This window comes from Engystomops pustulosus, chromosome 5, assembly GCF_040894005.1.
Source record: "Engystomops pustulosus chromosome 5, aEngPut4.maternal, whole genome shotgun sequence".
Classification (NCBI taxonomy): Eukaryota; Metazoa; Chordata; class Amphibia; order Anura; family Leptodactylidae; genus Engystomops; species Engystomops pustulosus.
The window spans coordinates 175,021,143-175,044,733 of NC_092415.1; the positions used below are offsets into that span (position 1 = coordinate 175,021,143).

A 23,591-nucleotide genomic window follows, 5' to 3' on the forward strand; every position below is an offset into this window, starting at 1 on the left:
ATGGAGCTGTAGGTCAAGTATGCGTCCCTTAATAGTATGTTAGTGTTGATAATTTCTGAGCACAGTGCTCATCTATCTCCAGCAATACTAATTGACTGTCTATGGGACTGCCATAGATACCTGAGCACTGTGCTAAGTGATTTTTCTACACTCCCATAGCATTGAATGGAGTAGCATGATGCTGGAGCTGCCACTTTATTCAATTAGAGAGAAAGGGACCGCCGTTGGTCCGTATGCTCTACCCACAATGAAAAATCAATTCCGGACCCCCAAACTAAGGCTTTTAGGACCCCGTCTGACTACATCCTCAGGTTATGGCACTCACCATACATATACTATTGTGTATTATTCACACACATATAAATTGGAAAATATTTGAATTGGGTATCTGCAGTTCAGCACAAATCAATTGGATGAAGAATGAAACATCATTTTATTATTATCATTATCGACCTTTTTTTAAAATTGTTTTTCATTGCTTTTCAGTCTCTTCTTGGCATTGCTATTGGGCCTCTCTCCGGTAGACGAAGGAAAAGCAATGGGAACATCTTTAATTTCCGTCCAAGAGACCTTTGCTCTGAGACTGACTTTGCAGATGATGAAGTCAGCAATGCCAGTTATGGTCACAGAGGATCTTTACTGGTTCCACGTACAGGAAGACGCCAAAGTATACAGAGCCAAACAAGCGCCAATTCCTTCCCAAACACACCGGGGTTCACACAGAATGGCAAGAGGAACAGTTCGGTGGATTGTAATGGAGTGGTATCTTTGGTTGGAGAAGCTGGCACCTACTCAAATCCAACTTCTCCTGGAGGGTTACAGTTGCCATCGGTCATTGTGGAGAAGACTGGAACAGAAGAAAACGTAAGTTGTCGTTTATACTGGTTAAAAGGGTTGTGCCAAAGGGTAGGAAGAAGTGTATGATCGCTGGGGGTCTGACCACTGAAGTCCTCTGAAAGGAGTGTCTCAGACCAGTGATCCATTCATTTCCATGGGGCTACAGGAGAAAACCAACATGAAAGTGAATGGAGTGTGGGTCAAGCATGGATACTGGTGCTTAATGCAAATCGTGCACCAAAGGGGACATGGGAAAACCCTTGTGTAATCCATGTGAATGATTTTCCAATATGGAATTGTAGGAGCAAAATCCACAGCAGTAATAGTGCATTATGGCTGCATTATTTATAGTGCATTATAGCTACAAACTGGATAAGATTTGACCAAATTCCGCTGTGGATAAATTCCACTTGGACATTTTATTGTATTGTACATCTGCAGATTTTCCTCCGGGATTTTACATCATTCATTGAGCCACGGTAACTCTGCAGCAAAAACGAAATGATATTGTAATAAACTGTGTCTCGGATGGACGCTGTCAGTAAACTTAGCACAATGTGGGGTTAAAGGGACATTGTGTGGTCATCAATGATCAGTCTAGGATTTAGAGGCACTCACTGTTTTGTTGTGGATTGGTTGCTGGCTCAGAAGAATATAATAGATAAATTGAAGGCAATCTGTAGATATTTTGTTTTTATTTGGCACTGGACACATTGGGGGAGATTTTGTCGAGGATTGTACTCCAGTTTTCATATACAACAGTGGACGTAAAGGGGGTCATGCCGGGTGGTGGAGTGGGTCAGCGTGGGGCGTTCCTGCAATCACTGGATTTTTCAGGAGGCCAAGCTTGTTGATATAACCTGTATGGCAGGAGGGGCAGGGAAACGTCAGACTTGCTTTTTTTGAGTACTTTTAGCAATGCGGATTGAACCCTAATGATACATTTGGTATATATGTGAAAAAACATGTCTTTTATCCTTGTACGGAGACACTAGGGTGAACAGCTGTCTTGAGCTTTCATGTAGACCATGGCGTTTGTTTCGAAACTGTAGTAGATAAATGGCAGCTAAAGCCCTTATAGTAACTTTGGCAAAATCATCATATTTGTCTCTACTGGTTTCCCATTTGTGGCCTCGGAGATGATGACACTTATGAACAGCCATTGTGAAAAAATCTATTTACACCAGATCAACAGTCTGTGTAACGCGGCACAGAAAGTGGACTAAGTGTCCAAAGGACATGTTGAGTCGATCACTCTTAAAGTACAGTATATTAGTAGAGATCTGTACAAGGAGAGGGCATGCAGTACTTGTACATTAACATTCATTTCGACATCAAGAATAACTTTCTTCAAATATTGATGTGCGGGGAACACTTTATGGTCTTATATAGACGTTGACAGACCTTGTTGACTTTAATGGATCTATCAGGTGCATTTGCGCTTTCAGTACATCACAACTGCACAGTTCATCCATCAAAAAATTCCAAAATGGGCACAGGAGGCTCTGACCACTGATGTGGATTATCTTAGGTCTCTCTCTTCTTTTTGGGTGATCACAGAGATGGTGATCAGGGGGGCGTCGATCCTTGTCAAGATGGCTGCATGCCGTCAGATTGTGAAAGGGGTTAAAAAGCATCTAGAATATCTGGTTGCAGTCTAGTCAAATGGTGCACTCAGGTATAAGAAGTATAAGTTTTATTGAATACAAGTCTTAACATCACAACGCGTTTCGGAATGGAGTGCCCCTTTCTTAAGTGTAAAAAGACTAGTGCTGTGGACATAGAATTTCAGAGTCCAAAGTCCTAAGCTCATATGGTATACATGTAATGTCACCCATACACCGTTGCTTTAGCCCTTTGGTTCTTATCTGATTGGGCCTAGTACTGGGACACATATTAGGTGACACATATATAAGGCTTGGTTCACATCATGTTTTTTCCTTGGTCTGACCACTATACGTCTAAAAACAATTTGGTTTTCCATCCTGCTGCCTCCTGCTGAGGGACATATGCAGTTGGAGGAGACAATAGAAGCCTATGGGGAGCAGATGCTGCATTTTGCATATTGCATATTGCTCTGCAGTTGGGGTGAACCAATGATATCACTGTCCATATTAGGTCAGTAACATCACTCCTCCCCCTGCATTCAGGCATACAATGGGATACATCTGTGTCTTACATTGTAAGGACATTTCAGGATCCCTGTGCCATGTCCTTACAACACATGGTCAAAAACATGATAACTGTTTGATTGAAAGATTGATTTTGATGATTATCTTTGTGGGATGTTTTTTTTTTATTTTGCACAGCATCTGCTATTGGCCAAAGTAATTTTTCTGTAAGTTTTTAATTATAAATTTAGCTAGGTTTTTCTTCTGTATATGCTTTTGACTCAAATTCACTGCAGACTGGATTCCTTTATTTGCATAGAAATATGTCAAAAAAATCTGTCTAAATGGCCAGTATGTCTCTATATTATCCTAAGTAGTTAGAAACATTATTTTTAGCAAATATGTGCACCATTTATCAGCATCAATTATCCCCAGAGTTGTACATACCCTTTAAATTATTCTACTACTGTCAAACAGAAATCTTCATTGGCTTGTAAAAGGATTCCATACTCCTTGACATTTTAACATTTCAAATCAATAAACCCAAATGTATATTTTAGGTAATGTAATGCCTAATAACCTCTAATACCCCTAACTAAAATCCATCCTTAGAAGTCATCTAATTAGTACATCTGTATGGAATTTTTTGCTTAGTACGACTATAACTGTTGTAGGGGCTTCATAGAATTGTTAGAGAACATTAGAGAACAGAAACATGAAAACCAAGGAACACACCATCCAGCATAGGAATAAAGTTGTGAAAAATTGTATTGCAGAATTAGATTTTGTAATAATAGCCAAAGCTCTGAACATCTCACAGAGCGCTGTTCAATCAGTCATTTGATAATCAACAGCTACCAAGTCATAATGTTCCACCTAAACTTACAGCTCCGACAAGAAGAAAACTACTTACAGAAGAAACCAAATCTTGTTTGCAACAGGAGACACGGCTAACATATGGTAGATGCTGCTCTGGTTAGTTGAGACCAAAATTGAACTTTTTGGCCTAAATGACAAAAGATATGTCAGGAGGAAAGCCAACACTGCAATTCATCCTGAATACGATCTGATGGAGCTAAATACAGAGCGTTCCTTGTGCATAATCTGTGAAGCTGTCAAAGAATGTTGGACAACAATCCTAAACAACCAAAGCTATAATGGAATTGTTAAAACCAAAGAATATTTAGATTATAATATCCAGGGGCGTAACTACAAGGGTAGCAGCCATAGCCCGCTGTCTCAGGGGGCACCGACATCTGGGGTATTGGGTTTGTATTTGCAGTATGTGTTGTGTGTATAAACTGTATGTATGTGCATATTCTGTATGTATGTATGTATGTATATGATATTGCATGTCAGGGTGTGTGTTTACTGTATGTGTGTGTATATGATGCATAGGTGTATATAGTACTGTATGCATGTGTGTTTATAGTGTATATGGTACTGTACGTATGTGTGTATATACTTATTATGGTACTGTATGTATCTGTGTACTTGCTGTATATGCTGTATATGTGGTGTGTATATGCTGAATATATGTGTCCGAATATGTGATGTGTATAAGCTATATGTCTGTGTATATGATGATAATATATGATACTATATTTATGTGTGTATATGCTGTATATTCGATGTATACATGTGTGTATATACTGTGTGTGATTTTAACGCCGCACTTTCGTCAGGTTTCCCAAATATTTCCGTTTTGCACCGAATTGCCCCGGGATTTTGGTGCATGCGATCAGATTTTGGCGCATCGGCGTCGGCCTGCATGCAACAGAAATCGGGGGCGGGCCGTCGGACAACCCAATGAATTCGGACAAGCCGCCGAATTTAAGAAAGGATTTGTGTCGCAAGATCAGCACTTACATGCACCAGGAAGAAGCAGGTGAACTCCAGCGGACCTCGGCACAGCAGCCACACCTGCAGGAACTCAGACGCACAATCTTAGTGAATCGCACCGGACCCGAATCCACGTCGGGTAAGTAAATCTGCCCCACTGTGTGAGTATACAAAGTCCAGACCTAATTCCCATTAAGAATCTATGACTTGAATGAGGAAAAGTTCAAGGATTCTAAATACTTTTGCAACCAACTGAATGTTTTTATTTCTAATTCAGATTTTCTCTGATTTTCTCTGTATGTGGAAGGTAGTATAACAATTTTTTTTTTACAAGGTTACAGTTGGCTTTCCTAAATAAAACATTTTTCTCAAAATTGATGAAATATAATAATTTTAGAAGCAGCAGTGATTTTACCTCTCACTATTTTTCATGTTTGTCATAATGTTTGCAATTTAAATCCATTTTATATTCTACTTCAGTGACAGCTTTCTACTATTTTCTCTTTACAAATTCGAGCATGTATTTTTTTGTCTGTAATTCTGAAATATAGTATTAAACAATGAATGGTATGTTGCCCATTATGAATCAATGGGTGAACTATACAATAATTAAAAGTATATGTCACTGTGGAAGTCATACTGAAACTCAAAAAGTTGGGATGTGGGTCATAATGGGTAAGGCAATCCAATAAGGCATTTATGGGATACTCTACGAATACCTTGGGATATCTCTTAATTTTATAGCTTTCTATAACCCCACACAAGTGGCTCAAGATTGTGGCTCAAGACTGATATTGTTTTGAGCGCATTTGTAAGTTGCTGCCACAGCCTTCTGGCAATGGCAAATTTCCTTTGAGAACAAAGGATCAAGAAAATTGAAATCCAAGGTGCAGACCAAAGTCTAGAGAAACACTGGAATCAGGCAGGCAATTAAAGCTTATTTAGTTATTTTTTGAGACTTTTGAGATTTTGAAAAGTTTTTGAAGATACTTTTTAAAATCTTAAAGGGGCTGTTTCCTTTATAATCTTTTAAATCCTTCTTTTCAAGAGTAACACTGCTGTAAGGGAATGGACAGGGATGAAACGGTAGGATGGACAGTGAGCCCTAAAGTTAGAACCAACAAACCATCCCTACCTAATTGCCCACCCAACCCTAAGCAGTAGGTGACAATTGGTTGACGCAATGCTAACTGTATTGAGGTGTCATCAGTAGTCCAGCAAGTGCAGATTGAGCTTCATTGTGATAAGCATAACATATTTTTAATTACTGGATTGTGTTTTAATGGATGGACAAGAGCCTTGCTCTGTGTTTAACCTATTTTATTGAGGTCCTGAACGAGGAACCATTATATTTTAGCTCACTTATTTTAATAACTTTAAGAACATTGGTAGATTTTGTTTTTTTAGATTCTAGGAAGTTATATATTTTTTTTAATTGTTCACATTGCAGATGGGAAAATGTCTTCATAACCTATTGAACCTTATTGGTATTAAATGTAATGTAATCCTTATTCTTTGATTATTTTTTTTGTCCAACTACCAAGGACTTTTCTCTTTACTAAATATGAGCTTGAGTTAAGCATATAGTATGGCAGATTTAGCAATTGTTTAGTAATACAAACCATGAGCTATGATGTTGGCCAGTGGTCACTGCAAGATAATCTCTATATAAGTGCTGGCTTTTTTCATGGCAAGTGTGCCGGTGTGCCGCTCTTTGTGTGCCTAAGCGGAGCACTAATCACCACACATTGCATGGGGTAAACAGATGCAAAGCAAAGTGGTTTCCAATGGAGTGGAAACCTTCCCCTTCAGATTGTCGGAACGGTCTTGTGAAAGGAGTATTTACTTATTATATGATGCTGGCTCAAAGAAAGGAAACTCTTTGAGACTTTGATTCCTGCTAAGATAACTTGAATCAAACAGGAACAAAAAAAATAAAGCAATTGGACTTGGAACAGTAAAGAGCTTTGGCTAATGTATCAAACTTATTGTGTCCGATAAGCATGGATTAGAAGTGGCAGAAGGGGAAATAATTGTTACTCATGTAGATTTTTGTTGTTGTTGGCACAACACAATACTTTTCGGGAACACGGTATGTAGGTAGTGTGAAAATTAAGAATAAGGATTCAAATAGGTCAATTTTATCTTGAGTTTTAAAATTAAGGGGAAATTTAGGGAAATTCAGGGCGATTCGGGCACTAAACCAACAATAGGTCCAGTGGTTTAGTGCCTGAGACTCCCTCTATGAGGTTCCTACATGGGCGCAATAAACAATAACTTTTAGACTACCTTCCCTAGATTACCTTCCCTCCTGAGCTTCATGCACATACTCTTGAGCAATGAAGCTGGGGACTAATCCCGGTTTCACAAAGCATCGCGAGAAGAGGCACACGCTGGACACAGCTGCAGATGCGAGTCCGATGTGCCTCATCTAGGTAAGTATAAATGTTTTGGGGTTTTTTTACATTGGGGCCACGTAGACACCTGATACAGGCTGATCTGGGACCCTAGACCACAGGTCCATATGGACCTGTAGTTGGTTTATGGCCCCAAAACGGCGTGACAGGTCAGGCTTTAAAGAGGACCCATCACCCTTCTGATATGTTTGTTTTAGCAAATACTTGCTTTCCCCATGAAATATCAGTTCCTAGTGTCAGCTGCCAAGTCCTGTTAATGATGTGCAAGGTGAAACCATAACTATGCCATAAGTATACTTAATCTTGTATATAACTGTGTGACCGGAGTCTGTGTGGTACAGTTCATACGGTTACATTGGAGCACATTTACTTAACTGGTCCAGTCGCGATCCCACGGTGTGTTGTCCGATGCTGATTCGGGTCTGTCGAGATTCACTAATGTCGTGCGCCGAAATCCAGCAGGTATTGCTGCTCCGAATTCTTTTTTAAATTCCACGTTTTTTTCAAATCTGCCACACCCCCCGATTTCTTCCACATGAAAGCCGGTGCCAAGGCGCCACAATCCGACCGCATGCGCCAAAATCCCGAGACAATTCGACGCAAACCCGACGAAAGTGCAGCATTCGGAGCCTTAGTAAATGAGCCCCATTATCTATAGAGATGAGCAAATCGTTCAAGATTTGCTTCCCTGGATTTTTAAAAAGTTTTGGTTAATTTACGTATCTATTTAGTCCAAAAGGATGTTGTTGCAGTTGTCCTGGAAATTCGGCTTAACTTTGTTACGTAACAAATGGCAGATTTAGGCTACATGTAGACGACCGGATGGGGACCAATATAATATCGCTCCTCATTGATGCCTATGTCGCCTAGTCACATGTTGTCTCACCACACAAATGTACTATATTTTGCAGTGTTACATCGACAGGCCCCTCGCTCCTCTCTCTTGCGTTCTTCTAAATGAGGCGTAATACTGGAACTACGAACTTACAAATATATTTGATCTTCACTAATTATACAGAAGGCGTCTGAGTTGGTGACTCACTTAAAGGGAATCCATGACCACAATTTACCTATCCAAATATCCAAACTAACTGCCATGTTATGTAGGACTTTGCCTACACATGTCATCCACACCTTTGTTTTTACTGTCCAGCTTCTCCTTCCATATCAAAACTTCATTTTAGAAATATGCAAATTAGTATAAAGTACTCTGAAAAAGGAACAAGAGGGCTCCACATTTTGCCGGAGCCAGGATTGATGTAGCTGAAGGGGAAGCATGCTGGGTGGTGGAAGTGATGTTATTGCTGTGCAGCCAGAGCCCTGAGGAGCCATGCCAAAGCACTTCATCCTCATTTGCATATTTGTAATGTAAACTTTTGGCACAGTAGTAGCATCTAGAAAATAAAAACAAAGGTGTAAGTGGCATTTGTGGGCATAGTCCAACATACCATAGCAGTGGTAAGAAACCAGTAAGTCTTGTATTCACAGGAGGTCACCAATATATTTTATGACCCAACTGAAGAGAACAATGCAACAAATTTTTAAGGTAAAAAAGATCAAATAATATAAGATTATACTGGCTGATAACGTGGTATATAATCCATAAAATACAAATATTAACATCTCTTTTCTGTACTATGCAATGTGATGGATATTTTACATGAATCAGACTGGGTCACAAGATGAGGAGTGTAGGGTGGCTGATGCTAATGGTGGCATCATGGTTGTCTAGGAAATATCTCCATAGCGCCATGGCAACATATACTCATTTGGTGATGCAATGACAAGGACGTGGCTGCAAAACAGGCTTGGTATCTAATCTATGCAGAAAATTTGTTCTGGATTTGAAAGCCAAGTGGCAGGGAGCCCTTTGTCTCACATTCATTTTGAAGAGGCAGCAGAAGGGCAGCTTAGCACAACATGAGCGAAACTATGTGGAAGTAAATATAGAAAGGCTGTAGAGCCGTTTCATGTACCTTGTGCTGCTCACATCCATTGTCTATTGTCGCTTTGTGTAGTTCCTGCAATTATGTCAGAGGCTACATTTCACGAGAGCTCGTCTATATAAAGTGCACTCTTATCAGCCTGAATGGGGGGCGCCTCGTATAACCAACGTATAGTCTGGGGAAGAGGAGGCAATACACCAAGATTTTATAGCATTAAATACTTGGGTTTTTTTTTGAATCAGGTAAATTTGTTACAATTTTTCATTTCCTTTCTTTAAAGGAATAAAAAAATGTATTGCAGTGATTTTAAAATTTTTTAAATATATGTATAGATGAAGTAAAGTCCAAGTCAACTCCTAATAAGGAGGGGTGCAGCACCCCCAAAGGTTCTGGCTTGATCATTTTGTAGATAAAGTAAAAAGCGGGCAGCACTCCGTGTTTCCAATTTCAAAATAAGAGGTGAACTCAAGCGGCTCAAGCCACTTGTTCAATAAAGTTCACCTTTTATTTTGAAATTTCTACAATTATAAAATATACAGTTCCGACTTACATACAAATTCAACTTAAGAACAAACCTACAGACCCTATCTTGTACGTAATCCGGGGACTGCCTATATATATATATTTATTTATGACCCAGTTTATAAAGCCAATGGAATTACATTTTTTTAAAAATGTTTGTCACACCCAATGTAAAATTTTAATTTTTATATATTTTAACTCTTTTCTGACCAGCCTTTAAAAGGCTTTAATGATCAGGACATTTTTAGCAAATATTAATACTTATTGTTCTAAAGGCGATAACATTTTTTTTTGTTTTGTACAGCAATTTTTTGTGACACATAGATATTTGAAAATGTGAAAGTACCATCTATAAGAGCTCCAGTAACAGGGGAAAATGACCCACTGGGGGGAAATATCTGGGCTAGAGCTGTACTGGGTCTAATCAGCAGCTCTGTTTAACCCCGGCAAACCAGTGAATCATGTGACCCTCTCGTCTATTGAGCTGGTGGCAGCACCGTGTACTGTAATCACTCCACTACTTCTTAGTGCCGCACTTCTCTCAATTACAGTGGGTATGGAAAGTATTCAGAATCTCTTACATTTTTTCTCTTTGTTATATTGCAGCCAAGTGCTAAGATCAAAAAAGTTCTTTTTTTGTTCATTAATGTACACTCTGACCCCATCTTAACAGAAAAAAAACTGAAATGTAGATATTTGTGATAATTTATTAAACAAGAAAAACTCAAATATCACATGGTCATACGTATTCAGACCCTTTGCTATGACACTCATATTTAACTCACATGCTGCCCATTTCCTTCTGATTTTTCTTTAAATGATTCTAGTCCTTTATTGGAGTCTACGTGTCTTTTATTAAACTGATTAGACTTGCTTAGGAAAGGTACACATCTGTCTATGTAAGACCTCAAAGTGCATGTCTAAGGAACTGCCCAAGGATCTCAGAGACAGAAAGGCACAGATCTGGCCAAGCTTACTAAAGAATCTCTGTAGCACTCAAGGTTCCAAAGAGCACAGTGGCCTCCATAATCCTTAAATGGAAAAATGTTTTTGGATGACCAAAACTCCTTCTTGACCTGGCCATCAAGCCAAACTCAGCAATCGTGGGAGAAGAGCCTTGGTGAGAGTGGTAAAGAAGAACCCCAAGATCACTTTGGCTGAGCTCCAGAAATTCCACAAAGTCAACTGTCTCTGCAGCCCTCGGCAAAGTCTGCCGATGGAAGCCTATTTTCAGTGCAAGATATATCAAAGGCTGTATTCAGTTTGCAAAAAAACACATTAAGGAATCCCAGACTATGAGAAATAAGATTCTATAGTGTGCTGAGACAAAGGTTGAACTTCATGAATCTGGCTCCCTATGGGTCATTACAATTACAATGATACCCAGGGGCGTAACTAGGAGAGGTTGGGCCCCATAACAGATTTCTGCATGGGATCCCCCTACCCCTTAAAAAGATATATACAAATTTGTACAGACATATATACACACATGTATATACTTATATACACATACATAAAGTTCTACATTCACTTTTCTATACTCGCACCCACATACATGTATACATTTATACGTACACATTTTTGTACTCATATATACATTTATAGAGAATACAGCATATACACACATATATAGCAGATACACACATACAGCAAATAAACACATACATTCAGATAGATTCAGTATATACACACACACATACATTCAGTACATAAACACATGTATTTGTGTGCATATATATAATGTGCACATATATATGCATATTCTGTGTATATTAATATGTATGTATATATATATATATATATATATGTACACATATACACACATATATCTAATATATAAAGCTGAGTGTGTATGTATGTATGTATGTATTTATGTCCGCTAAAGGAATGTACCATCGTGCTTCCAATCACCAAATTTTGCACAGTTACACAGGGAACATCATAGACTAGACTACGCTTTCTAAAAATTCACTAATTAACCACAATATACAGGAGCCATTGTCTGCTGCTGCTGTGGCAGTTGGAAGCTGAGCCGTTATTGGTTGCCAGGCAGAGTATCTAGCGAGTCGAGGTGGGCGGATACATACGTGCGAGTCCCGCGGATTGCTCACACCTCCTTTCCCTACGTCATCCGGCTGTCGGCTGAATTATCACACATATGCCTACGGTGCACGCGTGGCTTTACTGCTTAGCCTCCTGCTTCCGCGCATGGCAGCCATAGGCATATGTGTTATAATTCAGCCGACAGCCAGATGACGTAGGGAAAGGAGGTTTGAGCAAGCCGAGGGACTCGCACTTATGTATCCGCCCACCTCGACTCGCTAGATACTCTGTCTGGTTACCAGGCAGAGAATAATTGTAAATTTTTTCCTTTTCTGCGCAGCGATTTTATTAGCTGAAGAAAGGTTGTCCTTATGCTATAAGGGCTCTATGGGATCCTGCCTGAAACTTAATTTTTGCAAACAGCGGTGACAGGTTCCCTGGTGGGCAGTCTGTTATCAGCTAGGCAGTAATAATAGAGTAGACACAAAATATGGAAGGTGACTGAAATTGCAATTTTTTGTCTAATTTTGGTTAATCCAACCTGTAGGTGAAGAGCACAAAGCAGATGACTTTATTAATACCCTTTCTTTTATGAAAGTAAAACTGAGCAGAGTTTAATAAAAGGCCAAACTGCGATGGTGCCGTGAGATTTCAGCCCATGGTGATAAATATCCGCATAATTCTCTTAATCCTTTAGTGAGATCACACCAAGTCTGGAGAACTAGGGTTTATATAAAATACACCTGCCATCTGCTGCATGAACCCTAAGCTGCCACTTTATCTTCCTTCACATGACTCACTTTTCTTTGTCTCCAGAAAGAAATATCTTACCCAGCGGATCAGTACAAATTTTTTTTATAAGCCCCAGTTTTTTTTATCATGTGGGTGATCTGAACAGCATTCAAGCATATTCAGAATATATTACATTTTATGATGAGTTTTTGTCAAATACATTTTTTTATTAGTTCACATTAACACCGTGATAACCACTTTTGTTATCAATGTTAAGCCGAGATGAATACTACAGGGTGGACCATTTATATGGATACACCTAAATAAAATAAAATTTCCCTTAAAAATCTTAAATTGTTTGTTGATATCAACTTCCTGTTTGTAGCACATTAGTATATGGGAGGGGAGAAAAGATGGGTATTGACCATGGAAGCCATTTTGAAGTCAGCCAATTTGGATCCAACCTTTTTTTTCTCCAATTGGAAGAGGGTCATGTAACACATCAAACTTATTGAGAATTTCCACAAAAGAACAATGGTATGCTTGGTTTTAATGTAACATTATTCTTTTGTGAGTTACAAGTTTTTGACCACTTATAAAATGCTAGCACAGGCATCCAATATTCGTTAATGCTGCACATCTTGTTTAGACAAATGCCTTCAGATTATCTCAAAGGTTGGAGCATTCCTACATGAACACTTTCCTGGAAAGTGGATTGGTCAGTTGAAAGGCCACCAAGGTCTTCCAATATGATACCCTTAGACTTTCGTGGTCATCTGAAGGGAATTGTTTATGCTGTGAAGATACGATGTGAAGCATCTGAAACACCGGAATGTAGAAGCCTGAGCTGGCATTTCTTCTGCAGTGTTTCTATCAGTGTGTCAAGAGAAGAGGGTTCCATTGACAATCCAACACTATGGGCAGCACTTTGAACACAATGGGGGTCATTTACTAAGGGCCCGATTCGCGTTTTCCCGACGTGTTACCCGAATATTTCTAACTTGTGGCGATTCTTCCTGAATTTCCCCTGGGATTTTGCCGCACGCGATCGGATTGTGGCGCATCGTGAACTCCGGCAGACCTCGGCGGACTTCAGTGCAGCAGCGACACCTGGTGAACGTCGGAGGAACTGCCTTAGTGAATCACCGGAAGACCCGAATCCACTGCAAAGAACGCGCTGCTGGATCACGAATGGACCGGGTAAGTAAATCTGCCCCATTGTATAAGTGGTCATAAACTTGCAAATAACTAAAGTTATATTAAAACCAAGCACACAATTGTTTTTCTTGTAAAATTCTCAAAGAGTTAGATGTGTTACATGACCCTATTACCATTGGAAAGAAAAAAAGTTGGATCGAAAATTTCAGACTTCAAAATGGCCACCATGGTCAACACCCATCTTGGAAAGTTTCTCTCCTCCCATATAATAATGTGCCACAAACAGGAAGTTGATATCACCAACCATTCCCATTTTATTTAGGTGCCCACCCTGTAGTTTATCTTCCTATCTTGTTCCATACCTATAAGCTCCACTGTATGAGGCCAGTCTGTGTGCATTTCCATGGACAAGTTTATGAAGTTTTACCCTTAGAAATATTAAAGGTTTTTTTTTTGTCTTATACTATTGAAAATATCTATTAGAATAATCCACCAAAACAAAAAAAGAAGGGAAAAAGCAGCGTGCACCAAAAAGTGTCTTGATCCCATGTTCATATGGCAGCCAAAAGGGAGGGAGGACAGAACAAGGTGCTTCCAATCGGAGGTGATGGATGTTTCACACCTTATGTGCTTCATCCGACAATGCCAGAGGCCTGAAGAAGCAGATAAGACGCAAAACAGCTATCACACCTTGTTTTGTTTGCTCTTTAAGCTGTTATATATAAATGGATTAAAGACACAGCATAAGGTCAGTGCCACCTTTTGCCTTTGTGTTCCATTTTTGTGGATTTGTACACACATGAGACACATATCATGCTTGTTATGAATGTGGTAATCTTCTTATATTTGTTATCTTTGACCTTTTCCCTTCTAAAATCAAATTTTAAAATTATGATAATGAAAGAGCCCCTCCGTGCTGCAGATTCACATGCTGTTTTAGTGTGCAAGGAGCATTTCTCCCCTTCTACTGTGTGCTAAAACTTCTTGTGCTGCCTGAGATTATATCAGGCAGAGGGAGGCATTCTAACAGCCAGTGAAGCTGCAGTATCGAGAGGCTCTGGTAACACCCATAGGAGCCCTTTTGGCTCATTAGCATAATTTTAAAGGTTTAGAAGTAGGAAGGGGGCCATGGATAACAGATAAGATTACCACAGTCACAATGCCTGAATCTATGAGTAAGTGTCCCTGGTTTATCATGATGGATTTTGATGGTAGATTTGTGCAGGATGAGCGCAGGTGTATATTCTTACATGGTAAGTGAAATGTAATTTCCAGTCAGCAGCCAAGGCTTACAGTAATTCTACTAGTTAGTGAATTTTATGGACCATGTTCATGTTTTTATGTCTCTTATGCTTTTCCTTAGTGCTTTATCAATAATATTGATGAGAATTAATGTATGAAGCCATGAAAAAAGCTGTAATGGTCACTGGACCTTTATAAGAAATCATACTACATATATATGTTATCTCTGATGAAGGCTATGAGTTACTTTTATTATCATTGACTGTCATTAAATGGCTATTGGATGACTGAAGAAAGGATATATATTAAGTAATAAAGTTTCAGACAGGTGACCAAGCCTACCATCAAAATCCATCACGATAAACCAGGGACACTAACTCATAGATTCCGGCACCCTGATCTTCTTATATTTCTTATCCATGGCCTCCTTCCTTCCACTATTAAGCTTTTAAAATTAAGGTAATGAGCCTGTAGGGCTTCATGGAGAGTGTTACCAGAGCCTCTCCATGCTACAAATTCACAGGCTGTTACAGTGTGCACTCCCACCTCCCTCCTACTGTGTGCTGGAACTTCCTCTGCCACAGTGAGATAACATCTGAAATAGGGGCAAAGTGTTGAGGGAGAAAAGGGCACGATGAGACAATCTAACAGCCTTTGAATCTGCAGTACGGAGGGGCTTTGGTAACAGCCCCAGGAGCCCTTCAGACTTAAAACCTTCAGATTAACATAATTTTAAAAAGATTAGAAGATTAAGATTTTAAAAGGAAGGAGACCATGGATAACAAATATAAGAAGATTACCACAGTCACGGCGCCTGGATCTATGAGTAAGTGTCCCTGGTCTATCATGATGGATTTTGATGGTAGATTTCCTTTAAGTGCCTTTTTTCAAGGTCCCTAGGTGTGTGGACTGGGGTCCGTTGAGGTTTTGAGGATTGAATATTGAGTGTAGATGGTGCAGACACATCTGACAGCCACTTGTGCTATTGATAGAATTTTCTTTTAACCTTAAGTCACCTTGTAGACAGCCTCCCCCCCCCCCATTTGTTTTAGTTCTTCCTCGTCGCTATATCTCATAGTCATAATGTCAATTATCCATTGCCTGCATTGCTGCTATTCGAGGTAATATTAGAAGCAACATGATAAACAAACAGATTAAAGATTGAAGATGGCATTGTTATTAGTCATATTTTTAGCTCTAAGTGGTCTCTTATTTTACTGATCTAATGCTCCATCATCGTTTTCTTAGACTAAAGCTACTGTCACTGAAAGACGCATGTTATTTTTACCATTGTGTCATCAATAGACTAAAAGTATTGGAATATGGAATAAATTGTGCGGTACGGGTTGTTTTTGTACATTTGAAATGTTCAACCAACAGGGATGACCCTATGAATAAACACAGGGAAATGTTTAAGTATTTAGTAATTATACAAAATGTTATAATCCACTCCACAAACTGAATAGTTGCTACGTCCTCCATTTTCATAGTTCTACTCCATGTAGTTCTACAAATGACTCGCCTTTGTCAGTGGTTAGCTGTTGGGATTATGACCTCCTACAGGGATGGGGGATCCAGTAGTGTGTTATTGGTAAAACAGCATGGCCCCTTTAACAGTGGTAGCTTTATTCCTTTTCTTCTGGTCTACAAGGGCTACGTGATGGTGGGCTGGCTATGGGAGGGTGACCCTGGGGGTGGAATAAGATGTATAAAATTGCGCTGGTGGATGTACTCACCCTCTTTTCCTATATATCATTCCATCTTCCCTCCCTTTTATGTTACCTGTATTTAATGTCACAACTGGCGGTCTGTGAGTAGGTTCGTGACCTACATGCCCTGAAATAAACTGGCATACAGGTGCCCGAGTTATAAGCTTTTAATAGTGCTTCTCTATGGGTAGAAATGTATCTGTTATATGTGGTGTTAATAAAGCTGTGGCCGACTCCCCAGTCATCATACATGAGTTAAAGAGGACCTGTCACCCATAAAAAAGACACTAGGAGCTGCTTACTAAAGTAAGCAGCCCCTATCACTACCCCATATTTAGCACTGATAAACTACTAGCTTTATGGGAACCCTCCGATAAAGCTAGAAGACACTGCCATGTGGTACAATGGGAACATTGGACCGCGCTCAAAGCGGGGGCGGGACTATGAGGCGTGATGCCGCATGAAGCCCGGGAGTCACCGCCGGCCTATGGAGTGGGAGGGGCGGTCCGCGGAAGAAGCAGCGCCTCATGAATACGTTCCCATTGTACTGCGCGGCAGTGTCTGCTAGCTTTATCAGAGGGTTCCAATAAAGCTAGCAGTTTATCACTGCTAATAATGGGGTAGCGCCAGGAGCTGCTTACTTAAGTTTAGTTAGCTCCTAGTGTCTTTTTTTATGGGTGACAAGTTCTCTTTAAACTTAAAATCGCGAAAGGAGTTAAAGGGGAGTCTGGTGGGGTGAGCACACGTTTAGGTGATGCTGTGAAGACAGTCATGCTACTCTTACTGCATAATATTTGGTAAATACATAACAAGGGTACAAACTCAAATATCAAGGGTAAAAACGCAAATATATTGTCCATTAAATATATTTAAATGAAAAACAGAGGTGGAATTTCTAAAACTTAAGAGAAAAATAAAATATCCCCACTGCAACCTGGACAAATTTTGTATAGAAGCTAAAAAGTTGACAAAGACCAACACAATTTTTTTTTTAAATTAGAGTTGGGGTTATCCCTATCTTAAGGCGTAATTGAGATTTGAGATAATTTGTGGTTTTCTCATATACTATATTAGCGGATTCTGCCTAGTTAGTAAAACAATCAAGCTTCTCCCTCCCATAGGGATGCGTATTTCAGCCTGTGTATTGTGGGGGAGATTTATGACAGCTTGTACACCGGGGGCCTGGCGCGGGCTTAGAGGGGCACGGTGTTCCCGCCCTATGCCTTTGTTCTTTTGCAAAATCAGCAAACTTTTGTTCGCTAGTTTTTACGCCCAACTACGCCAAGTTGGACCTGGCGTAGTTTTGCTCGCCATATGCGTAAAGAAGCCTAAGTCTATTTATGTATCCAGCGCAACAAAGGGGGTGCATGAGCTTACATCTAACCTTCCTCTTGCAGTGAGGATTAACCCCTTCACTTTCAAATTTCATACATTATAAGAAACTGTAGGAAGACAAGTTTTCTCTCTCCACTTATATGGCTGGTGCCGTACCACTTTGTCTTCTGCTTTTCTTAAACGGAAATTCATTTTGATATTTCTTGGTCTTCAAATATAAATTGTTAACTCAGAGAAGTATTTGATTCAAAACCTCTGTGGAGGGGGGAGGAGGAAGAGTAAACGGGAACAGGAAGAGGGGGGTAGAGACTGACGCAGAGACTCAAATAGCAAGTAGGAATCGGTTTCACAACTCGTATTTGTATATCACTACTAGAACATAGAATAATGGTCCAGAATAGTGTTTTCCCTGATGTAGCACATAGAGTACTATTGATTTATGCAAAGTTTGTTGAAAGGTTAGTGACCATTTACTTTGACTAAATCTAAACTAACATCAGTTTTCTTCTCAGAAAGAGCAATACTATTTGTAAGAGCAGGAATCCCTAGGAGCTGAAAATCCATCTGTGGGTAGTTCCTTTGATGGAATTTAATGTAAATTTACAATGCAGTTGTTTAATACAATATTTACTGAAACTCGAAAGCATCAAAGACTCAAGAACCATATGCACAAAAGCCACAAAAGTATGTTAAAGCAGTTCTCTTATGAATACAAGTCAACTTGCTGATCAGTGGGGGTCTCAGTGATGAGATCCCCACAGATCACAAAAATGAGCGGTCCGATGGGGTCCAATGTGTCTCTGTCGGACCCCTCGTGGCTCCATGAGAGTAATGGAGCAGACAGCCACGCATGATTGTTCTGCTCCATTCATCTCTATGGAGCTGACAGAGATCGTGGAGCGCGGCGCTCGGCAATTTCCATCAGCTCCATAGAGATTAATGGAGCAGAACAGTCATGCGCGGCCGTCTGCTGCATTAGTCTAATGGAGCGACAACAGGTCCAACTGAGGTACGTGGGAGCCCATCGGACCCCTTGTTTTTGTGATCTGCTGGAGTCCGATCACTGAGACCCCCAATTATCAGCAAATTAGGGCCTATCCACAGGATAACTTGTATATGTGGGAAAACCCCTTTAAAAATTTTGTATCCTGCTTTTGTCAGTAATTTGGATGTTGCCTCTGCCACGACTAGGCAGTCCCTCGATGATTGCTTTTATTCTGGTTGCACTCCCATTTACACCCATAACTTCAGTTAATAATTGGTAAAATAGTCATCACCTAAGGGTCCATAAGGCTATATGGTTAGTATGTGACTGGACCCCCAAGTTATTCCTCTGCTCTAGAATACTTTCACAAGGCAAAACAATAACTTAGATTTATTATGGCAAAATGCCATTTTTTTGCCCAAGATTTTTAGCACTTTAATAATTATTATATTTCAGAAGACAGCTTTTCAAATCAAAGTAAGAAAGATTCCTATCTTTCACTGTTGAGAATCTTATGACTTTTCTCACTTCTGATAGAGGTGAGAATAGTAACCAGGCCTTCCCTTCACTGCTTATTATACTGTCTGGCGCGATCACTGTTTTTCTTCTAGCTGTTTGTACCATTTGATTATTTCATGGTTTTGTCTTGTTTCTCGTCATTTAGTGATGGTATGATGGTATTATATGGTATGTATATAAAGGAGTCTAGGTAGCTCTAATTACCATGTGCTTGTATTCAGTCTATTGTTCTGTGTTATCATATAAAGGGCCCCTATAATGAGGTTTTATAGAGTGCTTCCTGTACAGTGACCCTCTCATGGATTAATAGATAGCCTCCCTCCCACTGTATATATTGGTGTTATTATATATGAAACATCTCAGTACAACATACAGATCAAAATTACAGAACAATGTATGATCAATGATTAATTACGAAATAATGTAATCTACATTGATCAACATTTAAAGGTTATTTGTAAGGGGTACACTATGCCCCTAAAACAGCGTTTTACAAAATTACCATAGTATATCAACATAAAAGGTTTGGTGACTGCAGAAAGGGCTTTCAGTCCAAATTCTCTTAAACGTTGAGACACTCTATGAAGAGACAGATCCTTACCCTGTTCAATGCTGAACTGACAAGCAATCACAGCTGCAGTGTTGAAACAATTATCCATGGAGATTCTCTGCATTATCTTGTCCTCTCTTGCATTTGTCTTTCAAGGGCAACCAGCCTTCTGTATGGACTTGAATGAATTTGTGATGTTGTAGAGCTGCAATATTGTAGAAATCACAGACTTGGAACAACCTACTTCCCTTGCTATGGCTTTTAGGGTCACCCCTTTGCCTTTCTCTGGACAACCTGCTAGTGGAGGGTTTCATTCACTTTGGAACAATTGGTAAAGTCAGCGAAAACTGGAAAGCTAGCTTCCAGTTAAATACGGTTTGTCAATTAAGTAAATATATATATAGCATCCCCCAACTATATAGTGGAATTTATACATATGTACACTATACAGTGCCCCTCTCATCATTTTGTATCCTGCCCCCATCTACTACATGTTGCACCGCTTAAGGATTTATGTGTAGCAGTGCCCCCATCATAGATATATATCTGATATGCAACATAAAAACCACTTCCGCCCCCTACTGGAAGCTATATCATTTCTGCGATATGATGAATATAAAAATGTATAAAATTTTAAGATGTATAAAAAATGTATAGTCAGACTGATAATTTATTTATATTTTTAAAATCATTTTTTGAATTGTAATAAACTATAATACACTTGTCATACAAGCAGCCTACCAACACGGTAAAGACGTCTCCAGATTCATGAGTAAAATTGATCATGAACAGCTGCGTCCTGCACTTCTATAAACTAAACAATCCCCATTTACATTCTCCATATTGGATTTTTATTGGCCATAAAAAAAAATAGCAATTTTCAATCCATTTAGATATAAAGTAGAAGGCCATGTCATCCACCTGGATGTATGTCTCATCCTATACATGTGCTTTTCAGTGTTTGTTTAGGAAGGTGGGAGCGGATTACATATGGGAGAGCTGCTCGCTCCGGCATATGTTCCCTACTGGCTTAGAATGGCAGCTATTTCCCTCCTACCAAGAGGAATGTTTAAAGAAAACAAATGCATAATGCAAGTCTCTCTTCTCTCGCTTCCACCTGCTCCGCTGTAGCGTGGGGCTTGCATTCACTGTACTAGATATATTGCAAACATCTCCTTAATATTGTGAGCTATAAACAAGCGGACCCTAAAATAAAGCAATACACCCTGTGCCAATATCATTATGTAAATCATGTATTTAGAAGACATTGGGGCACATGTAGCAGGGTATTTCTGCTACCTCTTTTCTGCTGTTGTCACACTTGTACGTTATTATGTATCACAGTCTGAGATACATGAGAACATGTGGTGCTTTTTTTTGTTATTGTGAGTTTGCACATTTTTACATTTATTTTTTTTTTGCACGTTTTTAGGCACATTTTAAAATATGCATGGAAGTAAGTATGGGTTAGTTGTACTTCGATTTGTGCCTAAAAGCAGGGTCTCTGTAGGACCCTGGGCGACACAGCCTCTTGACCCATTTGGGTCCCTTTGTAGAGATTGCACATGGTGCTTTTAAAAATTCAGAAACTAGTACAGTCTACTGTTCCCTAAAATATTACCTAGTTTATCATACCAATCAGGCCCCTCATGGTTATTTTATATACAGCCCCCTCATGGTTCTTATATATAATGCCCCCTCACCCTCTATGTGTGCCCCATAGCACCTCTGGGCCCCGGCACTTTCCCAGGTATTGGTCCTGCTTAAAAGGTCTCTAATTTGCTCAAAAATAGGGGGCGAAGAAGAGCAAAGAAAACATCTGTCTTGCAACAGACACTGGCGAGCTTCTTGAGGCATTTGTGCAGGTGCAAAAAAGATGCATACATAAAAGAAATAAAATGGAACAAAAAGAAAAGAAAATAACAAGTCAGAATTAAGATACATGTCCCTCGTTATATATTAGGCTTTGTGCCACACATAATTTAATGGAAAATTTATGAATAAAGCAAGAACTGGGTGTTAGAATCCCCCTTGTCAAAAGGTGTGTAGAGACTCCTAATGGCAGCACTGATTGGACACTGTCAGACTTTAGAGACACACCCCTCCAATTGGTAACACCCATATGTCAATTTATCGTTTGATTTCCACTGCAAGCATCATGAGAAAGGATGATGAAGAATTGTTATAATATGAGGAGTACAAGATTCGGGCAGGAGAACCTACACAGCTTTTCTAAAAATAACATTACAAGGACACTTCTTACTTGAGATAATGGATATATATGCTTATGTATAAAACATCTGTTTGTAACCACATTACCCAGACTGTTGTGACAGATTTGATCTCTTTGATATCTATGAGTAATACTTTACAAATGAAAATTGCATTCGATAAAGCACCAAACAGCTTGAAAGAGCATGGTTCCCTATTTCTTCTAGTAGGCACTACCCTTTTCTTCATTGATCACTGCTTTAAAGATAGGTTTGTAAAGTTTGGTCAACCCCTTTAAGTGGGAGGGGGGGGGGCTCTATGGCATGCCAAATCAGATGTTTGCTGTAGATCTTTGGCCATTATTGCTGGTGATGGCGGATACTATTAATATATGAGAATCTCATAAAAATAAAGGGAACACTCATATGACACACACTTTGTCCTGTACTAATATAATTGTGCTGACAACAAAAAAATCATCAATGGAAATCAAATTTATAAACCAATGGAGGCCTGAATTTGGTGACACCCAGAAAATTAGTGGAAAAAAACACTACAGGCTGATCCAACTTTGATCTAATGGCATTAAAAGAAGTCAAAATGAGGCTCAGTATTGTGTGTGGCCTCCTCGTGCCTGTATGACCTTTCTACAAGCCTCGGCATGCTCCTGATGAGGTTGTGGATGGTTTCCTGAAGAATCTCCTCCTAGACCTGAACTAAAGCATCTGCCAACCCCTGGACATTTTGTGAGGCAACGTGACATTGGTGGATGGTGGATGTCCCAGATGTGCTCAATCGGATTCAGGTCTGGGGAGTGAGTGGGGTAGTCTATAGCTTTAATACCTTAATCTTGCAGGAACTTCTGATACACTCCAGACACCTTAGGTCTACCATTGTCCTGCATTAGTAGGAACCCAGGGCCAACTACATCAGCATATGGTCTCACAAGGATGAGGATCTCATCTCGGTACCTTATGGCAGTAGGGTTACCACTGGTGAGCACATGGAGGACTGCGTAGTCCTCCAAAGAAATGTCACACCACACCATTACTGACACACTGCCAAACCGATGTTGCAGGCAGCAGATTGCCCTCCATGGCGTCTCCAGACTTTGTCACGTCTGTCACATGTTCTCAGTGTGAACCTGCTTTCATCTGTGGTGAATTTCCCAATCCTGGTGTTCTCCGACAAATGCCAAGGGTCCTGCACGGTGTTGGGCTGTGAGCACAACCCCCATTTGTGGACATTGGGCCTTTATACCATCCTCATTTCTAACCATTTGTGCAGACACATGCACATTTGTGGCTGCTGGAGGCCATTTTGCAGGGCTCTGGGAGTGCTGCTCCTGTTCCCCCTAGCACAAAGCCGGTGGTAGCAGTCCTGCTGCTGGGTTGTTGCCCTCCTACAGCCCCTTCCACGTCCCCTGGTGTAC

At 39.9% G+C, this 23,591-nt stretch overlaps 1 protein-coding gene across 12 annotated transcripts in view; it reads left to right on the forward strand.

Annotated features, from left to right (window-relative positions):
- LOC140133559 (sodium channel protein type 5 subunit alpha-like) overlaps positions 1 to 23,591 on the forward strand; it is a 286,670-nt gene that overhangs the window by 151,989 nt on the left and 111,090 nt on the right. For all 12 annotated transcript variants that reach the window (XM_072153872.1, XM_072153881.1, XM_072153869.1 and 9 more), the window contains exon 12: positions 487 to 864. In XM_072153872.1, the coding sequence (XP_072009973.1) occupies positions 487 to 864 (378 nt within the window). The remainder of the gene's footprint in view (positions 1 to 486; positions 865 to 23,591) is intronic.